The 12,354-nt window shown below is 49.8% G+C and overlaps 1 protein-coding gene across 1 annotated transcript in view; it reads left to right on the top strand.

The window, feature by feature from the left end:
* The first annotated feature begins 9,408 nt into the window (after positions 1-9,408).
* Positions 9,409-12,354, top strand: part of H6pd (hexose-6-phosphate dehydrogenase/glucose 1-dehydrogenase) — a 29,152-nt gene continuing 26,206 nt past the window's right edge. Inside the window, exon 1 of the mRNA XM_021200076.1 lies at positions 9,409-9,682. Coding sequence (XP_021055735.1) covers positions 9,678-9,682 — 5 coding nt within the window. The 5' untranslated portion in view covers positions 9,409-9,677. The remainder of the gene's footprint in view (positions 9,683-12,354) is intronic.

Raw genomic sequence — 12,354 nt, 5'->3', positions numbered from 1 at the left:
TGTTGCTGTGATAAACACCATGACCAAAAGCAACTCGGGGAAGGAAAGGGTTTAATTGGCTTACTCATCTGGGTCGCAGTCCATCATTGTTGGAAGTCAGGGGAGCTGCTCAGAATGAACTGAAGCAGAAAACATGGAGCCATGCTGCTCATCAGCTCACCCTCTGGCTCATGCTCAGCTGATTCCTTACCCAGCCCAGGCCAACTTGCTTAGCGATGGTGCCTCCCACAGTGGGCTGGGCTATCCCATAGCAGTCATCTGTCAAGACAATGTCTCTTATCTGAGCAGTTCTTTAATTACAGTTCCCTCTTCCCTCTCAACTCTCAATAGTGTCAATTGAAGAAAATCTGACCAGTACAGAGTCCTTCCATAGCTTTTGGTCAGGTATGAAAATATCACCTTCCTTTCTTCCAAGGAGACCGAGCCATCAAAACCCAGAGAACAATTTTTCTTCTTAATTTTGCCCTTATTTTATGTCATATGGGGACTCTGTTTTCTTAATTTTGCTTCAAAAAGGAGAATAACAACCAGATTTGGTGGTGTATAACTGTAATAGCTGCTACTTCAGAAACTGACACTCACAAGTTCAAGTCCAGCCTAGGCTACATAGCAAGACCCCACCTCTACATAAATAAGCAAACAAATAAGAATAATGTGCTTAGGGGTGGTACATGTCTGCACTCCCAACACTGTGGGAGGCTGAGGCAGCAGGAGTTCCATGGGTCTCAGGCTAGCCTGGGCTTCATAACTATACTTTTTAAAAAAGTTACAAGCATTTGTATATATAATTAAATTCAATAAAATGAGCTCTAATAAAACAAGTTAGGAAGCAATTATTTACACAGTAAGGAGAGTCCTCCGTATGTGTGCTTCTAAATTATTCATTTTATGTATATAGGTGTTCTGCCTGTACCACATGTGTATCTGATTTCCATAGAAGCCAAAGAGAGCACTGAAGTTAAAGACAGTGTGAGCCTCCATATGAGTGCTGGGAATTGAACCCAGGTCATCTGGAAGAGTGGTCAGTGCTCTTAGCCACTGAGCCATCATCAATCCTGCCCCATGAAAAGAAGTTAAAAAAAAATCATAAACAGGGCCACTTGTAGGCAATGTCTTTGGGTTCCCCTCTTCCTGGGTGGATGTCTGTCTAACCATCAGTCCTGCTAGTGGCCCCTCCCCAAGTGTGTACACTGTTTCTGGAGTCCTGACATTTGGGGCCCCATGCCCCAGACACAGGAGGCTTTGAACCTCAGGTCAAGCTGGTTAATAGAGTTATCAAGAGATTATCCGGGACCTTTTCACGTCCGAACTAAACATCTACAGCTCCACACCACATCCTGCGATCACCACGCCCCTGCCTTCCTCATCCCAGAGCCAAGCACAGACAGCAGGGGGGCAGGTGGTGCTACGCAAGCATGCACATTGGAAGCTTGGTTCTTAGGTGGCCCTGTTGGGAGGGAGGTGAGGCCCTCGGGTGCTTGGCCCTCAGGGGTGTTAAGGTAGTTCTCATGGGATCCTGGTTACTCTTACTAAGGCAGTTTGTTGTAAAAGGAAAAGCCTGTCCCTTGCATTACTTAACTTCCTGTCTCTCTGGGATCTGTACGCCTCACACATGACCCATTTGATGCCATGGTCTTGACCCTTCAAACTACAAACCCATAAGCCTGTTCTGTTATAAAGGAGCAGTCTCAAGTATTTCATTGTAGCGATGGGAAATGGATTAGTGGGCCTTCATTGCCCATTACCCATTCACAGACCTGCTTCCTCTGGGTCACTGTTCCTCATGGCAGACACTGTGTTTGTTCTTTTGTGCCCAACTGTTCAGTTATCCTCTTGCTTGCTTCACCTCCGGAGCAGCTCAGACACTTCCTTGTGTGAGTGTGTCCTCTGGCTGTCAACAGCTCGCTTTGGAGACTGGGCTGGCCTCAGCTCACAGATCCACCTGCCTCCCAAGTGTTGGAATCCAAGGCGTGTGCTGCCGTGCCAGCTCTCTTTCTCTTGTTGGGGACTTTAAAGACAAGAAGCCGTCTCTCCATGTCAGTTGGGTCTGGATCTGTTTTTCTTTTAAGAACCCACAGTGATCTCCTTATTCAGTGCTGGAAATCAAAACCTCATACATGCTAGGTACATACATGCTAGGTACATACATGCTAGGTACATACATGCTAGGTACATACATGCTAGGTACATGCTTGCTATGCAAGTACTCTACTATAAAACTTCTTTGCTAGCCTCAAACTTACATTTATTTGTTTGTTTGTTTGTTTGTTAGAGACGAGGTCTCTCTTTGTAGTCTTGACTGGCCTGGAACTCCCTCTGCAGACCACGCTGACCTCATTCTCAGAGACCCACCTGTCTCTGCCTTTTTAAGCGCTGGGATTAAAGGTGTGCATCACCACGCGCAGCCCGAACTTTCAACGTACCACGATGTTGTGCGGCTAGCCTGAATGGCAATATTAAGGGCTCTACCCAACATGCTTGTCTGTAATCCAAAAGCCTAAAATAGCTTGGTTTCTTTTTCTTTATTTGTAAGACAGGGTCCCACATAGCCCGGGACGGACCTAGGTAGCTAAGGATGACACTGAACTTCTGATTTTCCTGAAGCTACCTCCTCAGCGTTGGCATTACAGGAGTGTGCCACCATACCTGGTTTATGTGGCACTGATATCACACACAGGGCTTCCTGCATGTTGGGTCAACACCCTACCAACTGAGTTCCATCCCCATACCTTAGCTATTTACTTATTTTGGGACAGAGCCTGAGCTCTGTAACCCAGGTTCACATTGAACTCACTAGGTAGCCCAGGCTGGCCTCAAACTCCGTGTCTTCCGAGCTCTATCTCTCCCTCCAAGTCAGAACTTCTGTGTGGAAAGGAACTAGACCACACCCAGACACAAAAGACTTTTAAGATGAAAACCATTTGTCATTCTTATTTAACGTCCCACAAAGCCTTCTGTTAGCAATGGGAATCAGTCCCAGGTCCTGTGTGTGCCTCCGGGAACCTGCCCTGAGGAAACCGCTGCGCTGGAACCAGATGGTGCTGGTGCGTTTCAGCTCTTCAGCGGTACCTTGGGCGTTTGTCCCTGGGACATTTTTCCTCCAGCTTTTGTGTGCCAGTCTCTGTCCCTCCATCCACTGTCCAATGTCACCTCCAGAAGATCCCATCTCTAAGACCCAGGGAGACTCAACCCATCACTCAGCTCTTCTTTCCCTTCCTGGCACTGGCTACACTCTGAGACTCTGTTTGATTTCTGTCTGTCCCCTATGCAGATAGAATAGACTAGAGGCTGCCTGAGAACAGCCCTCTGTGGTGCCCCTGAGCCTGGAAGCGCCTGGCACGTGCTACTGGCTGAATGGATGAGGGGTGTCTTACCTTCCTTTCCACTACGAGAGGAACACGAGAGGAAGGAGCCTTTGAGAGTAGACCTGTTCCCCTGCTGTGACCCTGCAGCCACTTGGGAACTGCTGGCTCACCAGAGGCTTCCCAACTCTTGGCCCCAGACCAGGCCACTGCAGTGGCAGGCTGGCGAGAGGCAGACAGAGCTTGCTTCCTGGAGAAGCCAGTGTCTTGTGAGGTCCTGCTGACCATCACATTTCTCCTGCAAGGATGCCTTGTCCTTCCTTCAGGACCCCAGGCTTGCCAGCCGCTTGGCCATAGCCCGGCTGAATGTTCTCTTAACGCAAAGGCTACAATGTAGCGCTTGCTGGTGCAGGGATGGCTGGGGCGGCTGCCAGCACTTTTATCTTTTTTGTTGTATCTGTTAAGAGCTCGCCCTGCTTCCTCTCTTGAAGCTCTTGGCAACGGATGGCACCCAGGAGGACAAGTGCTTCTCTTTTCTTATTCAAGGTCCCCACCCTGGCTCACGCCCAGGCTAGCTGCTCCTGATCTCTCTCTTCCCTGTGCTCCCCACTCCTAGGAAAACCCCAAGCCAATTTTGGGTCTCTGTTTCCCTCCATCTGACTCAGACAGGAGCCAAGTGGCTAGTGCACCCCCTTCTGCCCAAGGGTATTAATTATCACAGTACTCTTCAGACACCCCCCCCAGTCACCTTAGCTGTGTGCAGAGTGAAGCCCTCTTCCCTCCCCAGCCCCCTAACCCCCCAGGCTTGGTAGCTCTGACTCCTCAGCTCACCCACACTCTGTGGACAGTTGTCTTGAGGGTCTTTTATTTACCAGGCATTGCTATCCCAGGTAGGTCTCACTGGATGGGACAGGCGTTTTGGTCATGCCAATGTTGTGTGTCTGTGAGCAAATGTTTCGAAGGTGCACCATGCGCATCCTGAGACAGGCAGATGTCTATGTGCCACCAAAGAAATAAACTAAAATTCATCTGAAACTTACGTTGGGCTAGGGGTGTAGATAGGGTTTGTCTCATGCTCAAGGGTTTTATCCTCAGGAATGCAAAAGATAAAACCAGCAAACCTATGAAACAGGAACCTAAAGGTTGACGTCCATGCAGGACAGGATGCAAAGCACACATTTTCCTGGCAGGCCTGTGGTGTGGCTCAGTGGTGTGGCTCTGTGGTAGAGCACTTGCCTAGTGTACATAAGGACCTGGACTTCATCCTCAGGACCACACACAGAAAAAAAATCTTTATGACATTGGGTTGGGCTAAGTAAAGCCTTCTTAGATAGGACACTAAGAGCAAAGACAGCAAAAGTAAAAATAGATAAACCGGACATCATCAGAATGAAAAACTTCTATGTCTTAAAGGACACCATCAGAAAGGTGAAGAGATCGCTAATAAAATGAAGAAGAACATTTGCAATCAGGGCTGGGGAGTTGTGGGGAGGGTAGCTCAGGTAGAATAGTGCTAGCCTGGCACACACAAGGCTCTGACTTCAATCTTCCTCCAGTCTCTAGGCCTGATGACACACACCTACATCCTAGTATTCCAGGAGACAGGAGGAGGAGACATTCAAGGTCATCCTCAGCTACATAGTGAAGTTGAGGCCAGCCTGGGCTACATGAGGCCCTGTGTGCTGGTGATAGTAGGAGTAGTAGTTGTTGCTGCTGTTGTTGATGATGTTGTTGCTGTTGTTGCTGTTGATGTTATTTTTGTTGTTGATGTTGTTGATGGTGTTCTTTTGTCAACTTGATACAAGCTAGAGTCATTTGGAAAGAGGGAACATCAATTGTAAAAAAAAAAAAAATGCCTCTATCAGACTGGCTTGTAGGCAAGTCTGTGGGTCATTTTCTTGATTAATGATTCTTATGGGAGGGCCCAGCTCACCGTAGTTGGTGCCATCTCTGGGCAGGTCCTGGGATGTATAAAAATGCAGCTGAACAAGCCATGGGGAGCGAGCCAGAGAGACATTTTCCTTCCTAGTTTCTGATTCAGTTCCTGCCTCCAGGACTTCCCTGAGTCATGGAGTGTAAAATGTAAGCTGAAATAAACTTTTTCCTCCCAAAGCTCCTTCGGGTCTTTAGTGTAGCAGTGGAAGGAAGGCAAACCAAGATGTCCTGTGTCAAAACAAATGAACAGAAAGAGCAAGCAACTTGACCTGGCCAGGAATTTGTATTTAGAATACATCGAGAGCACAGGCTGGAGAGAAGGCACGGCTGTTCAGGGCTGCTCTTCTAGAGGACCTGAGTTCCTCTCCTGGCGTCTACACCAGCTGGCTCACAACAACCTAGAAGTCTAGAACTCTAGCTCTGGGGATCCAAAGCCTCTGGCTTCACCTCACATACCCCCCACCCCAAAACACACACAGCTACATACAAGACCTAGTGGGAAAATGGGTGAAGAACTTATCTCGACATTTCTCCAGAAGAGAGAGATAATAAATACGCGCAGGCCATGGTCATCAGCACTGGTCTCCACTAGAGAAATGCAAAGCAGAAGGACAGGCAGCTCTGCCTCTGCAGTCTCTGACCGGCTACAGCCGAAAGTCCCGCAATCACAAGGCACAGTGCAGCGTTCAGGGAGAAGTGTACACCATTTTGGAAGACAGTGGAGTAGGTCAAAGGTCAAACACAGACCTGCCCTGTGACCCTGCAGTTCTGCTATGAGCGTACAGCCATGAAAAACAAAAGCTTGTGTCCACATTAAAACTCGTACACATAATTGCATCATTTTCAAGAGCCAAAAAGAAAAATAATCAACATACTCAAGGTACACTCGTGCGATTAAACGTTATTCACTGGGGACTGGAAAGATGGTTCAGTGGTCAGAGGAGCTTGGTGCTCTCTCCTGAAGTGGACTAGCACGCACATCGGGGTGGCTCTCCCACGACCCGTAACTCCAGTTCCAGGGGATCTAGCACCTTCTTTTGGCCTCTAAGGGCTACCAGGTGTGCATGTGGTACACAGACCCAATATAGGCAAAACACCAGTATGCGTCACATTAATTAATTAACTGGTTAAACATATATTTTGGGCCAGGTATGATGGTGCATAGCTTTAACTCCCATTACTTGAGAAGGCAGAGGCAGGTGGATCTCGATGAATTCAAGACCAGCCTGGTCAACATAGAGAGTTCCAGGTCAAAGAAAAAAAAAAAAGCTGGAGTCTAAAATGAGAAGTATAATTTGGGATTATACAAGTGTCCCTCCCCAGTCTAATACTTTTAAAGTACACACTCTTGCCCTGGCTGAGTCAGAAACTGTACCTAGATAAGAGACAGCCTCAGTTCCCAAGTTCCCAGCCAAGCCCTGAAGACAAGGAGCCCCGGACCAAGGGACTTCCAAACTGAGAACAGTCCTCAGCCAAAGCCAGGAGGGAAAGCGGGGATCCCTCAGACCTCAAGACACTGAGCTGTACCAGAGCGGAACACCTCTGAAACACCACCAGGCTTCTCTGCCCAGGACCACGCAACCCCTGTCACCCAGCCAGACCAGAGGCAGTGTAAGGTAACAGATTGGTTGTTTAACTGTGGTACCCAATTTTGGCAGCAACAGGGAACAGAAGAACCCCTGCTTCACGGAACGGATCTTAACAAGTCATTCTGAGATTTCTCTTGTGGGGATGAAAATGTCTACCCATGGCTGAAAACCCGTACTACACCTGTCCTCTCCCTCCCTCTTCTGTGAGAAGCAAAGAGACAGCAAGCAGAGCCGACTTGGGGCATGGTGCCTGAAAATAGAAACTGCAACATGATTTCATTTCTAACTCCATAGACATCTCTGTGAGTCATTCATCTCCCTGGGTTTCACATTCCACGTCTGCAAAGCAGGCTGAGTTAACCCCGACCTGCTCACCCAGTATGCTGTGTGATGATTAGAAGGCAAAGCCTCCTATTCCCCCCCCCGCCCGACACACACACCAATGTGTTTCACAAACAGAGATCCTGGTGTCTTCCTTACCCAGTGCAAGATAAACCCGGTGCAGTCTGACCATGAGAACCCCTCCCCTAAGGGACAGTTTTCTCCCTCCCTCCCCCCCCCCGCAACCCTAACTTCCTCCACGGAGTTTTGAGTACACCATTTGGAGTGGGTAGTAGCAGCTAGCACAGAAAGGAGAAACTCCAGGCAGGCAGAGGTACTGGGATTAATCCCAAGGCCCACACAAACAAGGTTTCCAGGGCTGATGTGGGGAAGCAGAGCTCTCATACCCAGACAACTGGCGTTTAACGTGACTGGATTGTTTCTATGAAGAGAGTTAAGAAATAGTTCACATCAAACCAGAAGGCTCAGGGGTAGGGCAGAGGTGACCGAGAGGAAGACGAGGGGGAGTTAGAGAGATGGGTCGGTGGCACAGAGACTGCTGTGCAGGTGTGAGGACCCAAGGGTGGATCGCTAGTTAGCACCTACATAATAAAGCCAGGCACAGTTACATATAACCTACCATCTAAGCACTGGACAGAACAGTCGAATCAGCAAGCTGGAGTCCACTGTCATGGAGATACTGACTCTAAATAAGGTGCAGAGGCTGGAGAGATGGCTCAAGGGGAGCTTGTGGCTGTTACAAAAGAGCCAGGTTCAGCTCCCAGCACCCACAGAGTGGTTTATAAGTCGGGTTTCAGGGGATCTGACACCCTCTTCTGACATCTACAGGCCCCAGATGCACACACGGTGCACACAAATACATGCAAGCAAAACATTCATACACATACATGTAAAAAAAAGTGTAGAAAGATAAAGGAAGATACATGGCATCATTGACTGCTGGCCTCCACACGTGCACATACAGCATACAGACACACAGACACAGATGAGGAAGGAGTGTGGAGAAATGAAGCAACTCAGTAATGTGGGGGGTCACATCCCAGCAGAGCAGGTATAATAACAGGCTTGTTCCTCCCTGAGTTCCAGCCCCACCACACAGGGGACACATAAGTATTTATCAAGCTGGTCACGGCTAAATGGGTTTGGGGATATTTTAAAAGATGTCTTCAAGGTAACTGGACATGACTCCTATGATGGGCCATGGAGATCTGGGGAGTATGCCTCTGCTCATTCCAATCTCTGGGCACCTGCCTGCTCCTATCTGTACTTTCTCAGGCTCTAGTTCTGTCTCACAGGACTAGAGAATGTGGGAAGGACTCTAGGATGTTTAAGAATCTGGACATTGGCTCAGTTCGATTGGCCTGACCCCCGCCTTAGACCCTCTTGCTTGTTTCAGTTCTAGAGGTGATCCAGAAGGTGCCTGGCCCTTTGCCCCATGTCCCCACCTCAGACTCAGGGAGGTCAGTGCACCCTGTCTTCATTACCCCAAAGTTGCTTGGGCCCTGCTGAGACGAAGGACCACAGAGGGAAGCTGCAGGCCATCTTCAATGTCAGAGTCATAGGAGACACTATAGGGTCAGAATGAAAATGGGCATGGGATTGGGGGCAGGGCACCAAAATGGATAGGGGTGTGATGGAGCCAAGAGCGGAGATGTCTTTTAAACACCTACCACTCTCTAGAGAGAGAGCCCTGTTTTATTTCCTGGCTTGCTTATAGCCTCACAGGCACAAGCTAAGCCTTGTCATTTGACAATTTCCGGCCCACACTTCTACTACCTTAATTATAGAGAAGAGCACAGAGTCCCAAGACCATGTACATTAGGTGGTGTCAGATCTGGGACTGACTGGTGAAGGTGTGGCAAATGTGTGCACTCCCAGCGTTTAACTCACTCCTCTGGGTGGACCAAACTTCACTACAGATAGGGGAGCGTGAAGTCTGGAGAAGGCAGAGACTACACACCAGAGACGCTGCTCAACCTCTCAAGCTCCTCAACCACACAACCACCTTCTCTACCCCTAACATCTCTAGGGGTACACGCGCTTCTCTGCCACCCAGGATACAACCGACGTGGGGATGCAAGTTAAGCAAGAGACAAGAGCATCAGCTGTCGGACAGCAAGGGAAGCACTCGGAGACCCCGCCTCCTCCGCGCCCGCGAGCTAGGGGGCGTGCCATGCCTGAGGCTCCGCCTCCTCTGCGCGCGCTTCGCCCCAGGCCCCATTGCGCGCGCTCCTGGCGCCGTGCGAGCGCGGCGCGGGGCCGCGGTGGCCTGAGGCCTGCCCGCTGGGCCCTGACGCTGCTCAGTCCGACTCTGCGACGTCCCGGGCTGAACTTGGCCCCGCGCCCTGGGCTCTCGCCGCGCGCCCGGCGCTCTCGGGGCTGCGAGGCGCGGCCCCGCGTGAGGCGCGCACCTGCCGAGGACGAGGCGCGGGCAGGGGGTCGCAGGTTACCCCCGCGCCCCCGCTGCCTGTCGTGCTAGCCAGCCCCGGCCACTTCCCGGACGAGCGAGATGAAGTAAGGTGCACCCCACCCCGCTTGCTCTGGGCTGCGCATTTCTTGCATCCGAGGACTCGCCAGCCAGCCGGCCGGCCACGGTGGTGGCTCGGGTCCCATGGTGCTCGCCCGAGTCACCGATCCTCCACCCGCACGCCCCTCCTTCCGCGGAATAAAGGCGTCGTCACCCTACCCCACCCCTGCATGGCCTGGGGATGCGGTGCAGTTAGGTGGCGGGCCAGCAGGAGGCGGCCAGGCCCCTTCCCCGGCAGCCCTAGGGTCCCAGCGTGCCCTTGTCCCTGGGCTTCCTGGAACGTGCTGCCGGTGCTTTCCCAGTACTTAAGCTGTGGCAGTTGCTATCGCATGAGCATTTCTCACATACCGACCCAACACATTCTTTTTCAGAGGCATGAGACCTCTGAAAGTCGGCTCTCCTAGCCTTGAATATTTAACCAGAAATAAGAACTGAAATTCTTTCCATACGCTTACAGTAGCCAGCCCACCCGCTCCACCGTGGCCCCTGAAAGGTAACCAGGCTGGGAAACTAGGACATCTGAAGTGATGCATGGCTGACTGAATCTTTGAGTTGATGAGGCTAATCTTTATTTTGGGAGCAAATCACAGAAAGGCACATGTTTAAAAGGGGCATAATGGTGCACACCTTTAATCTCAGCACTTGGAGGGCAGATGGCAGAGGCGGGAAAATCTCTGCGGCTGAAGACAGCCTGTTCTACGTTGAGAGTTCTAGACTAGTCACACAGTGAGACCCTACCTTAAATAAAGCCCAGTGTTTGGCTTGAGCATGGCTCATTTTAAAGAATTATGTATTTAACAAACAGATAAATAAATAATTTAATATACAAGACTATCTAACAAAAAGCAACAAATTGCTGTTGGCAGTTTGGATAGCTGAGGGACCATTTAAAGGAGAAAGAATGGAGTGGTAGAGCCCACCCATTATCCCAGCATTTCTGAGACAGAGGCAGAAGAATGGGGAGCCTACAGCCTAGGCAGTCTAGCCACACTCTTGTCTCAAGACAAAACCAAGTCATAAAGGAGAATTAGGAAGATTGCATTAGCCATCTACAGTCCAATCTTGCGGATCTGTCCGCGAGCAGCTGTGCTGGGTTGCAAGTCAGCCAATCACTTGCACCATGTCCTCAACGAGTAATTTTTGTTCCCTGATCTGGTTTCTTCTGGCCAGTCATTAAAATTAGGTTGTTTATTCCCATTTTACAGCTAGGGAAAACAACACAGAACTAAGGCATGGATTTCTGGCTACGCAGTTACAGCCTTATATGCTCTTTATTCTTTGTAGTTTTTGGACCTAGGACATGGAACAGGCTGGGTAAACCCTAAACTTTTGCGCTACGGCCCCAGCTTGTATTTCTTTTAAAACAATTTATTATTGATTTTTAAAAAGACTTATTTATTTTTTATGTGTATGAGTATTTTGCCTGCATGTATGTACATGTACCACGTGTGTGCAGTGTTCACTAAGGCTGGAAGGGTGTGGGACCTCCTGGAACTAGAGTCCTAGTTGTTTATGAACTGTCACTTGTGAGTGTGTGGACGTTCATATGCCTGTAGAGAGCAGAAGGGGAGGTGGATCTCACAGAGCTGGAGTTACAGTACGCTGTCATGTTGGTGCTGGGCACTGAATCTAGGTCTGCAAGAATAGCAAGTACTGTGAACTGCTGAGCGAACCCTCTAGTCCCCCCATGCCCCCTCCCTGTTTGTTTGTTCAATTTCATCTATTTCTTGTATGTGTGCGGTTGAGTGTTTTATCTCCGTGTATATCTTTGTACCTTGAGTGTGCCTGGAACCCTTGGCGGCCAGGCGAGGGCCGAGGACTGGAGTTACAGATGGTTGTGAGCGTCCGGCCCTGTACATGCTGGGAATCGAACTCTGCAATAGCAGCAGGCACCATGAACTGCTGAGTCACCTCTCCAGCCCTGCTTTGTTTTGTGAGACAAGATCTTGTTTTCTATCCCAGGTGGGCCTCAAGCTCTCAGTTCTTCTACCTCAGCCTCTTCAAACATACAACCCCTGCTATCATGTTCTTTATTCTTCCCGTCAGATGTTAGACTTCTCAAGGGCTAAGAAGGGGCCACCCCAGCCTCTTACCTCTTCACTCTTCCCTATGACCACATGGAACAGCTGAGCTCTCCTGATCCGTGCCTTGTCGTTTTTTCTGTAGCCAGGTGGCTCATTGATTTAGAGGTGCTGTAGGGGGTCAGCTCACGGTGCTAATGCACACTAGTGGAAGCTAGCATCTCCTGAGAGCCTGCAGCTTGCCTAGGACGGCGCCGAAGTGCCTCATGTGGGTGATCTTCATGTGTGTGTCATGGGCTTGCTTTTCTGTTCTGTGCTTGAGAAACAAAGAGGTTAAAGACTGTCTGAGGTCACCTCGCTGCTGAGAGGCCCAGAACTGAGTCCCAGATTGTATACTTGATGTCTTAGCCCACAGGGCCTTTCAGGGTTCACCAGGGTATCGACAAAATGTCCTCCTGATATCAGAAAGAGGGCATGTGAAGTGCTAGTAGACATGGGGCCCAGAGCACTGTTCAACCAGCTGGCCCATGTGAGCAGCACCGACAGGAGAACCAGCAATGTTTACACCAAGCTGCTGTCTGCCCATTCTGTCATGGGGATCTAGCCACACATTCTTTCTTGTTTTTTTTTTTTTTTTT

Source organism: Mus pahari, chromosome 6, assembly GCF_900095145.1.
Source record: "Mus pahari chromosome 6, PAHARI_EIJ_v1.1, whole genome shotgun sequence".
Lineage (NCBI taxonomy): Eukaryota > Metazoa > Chordata > Mammalia > Rodentia > Muridae > Mus > Mus pahari.
Note: the sequence above shows the minus strand (reverse complement) of the source record. Positions and strands in the feature narration are given on the sequence as shown.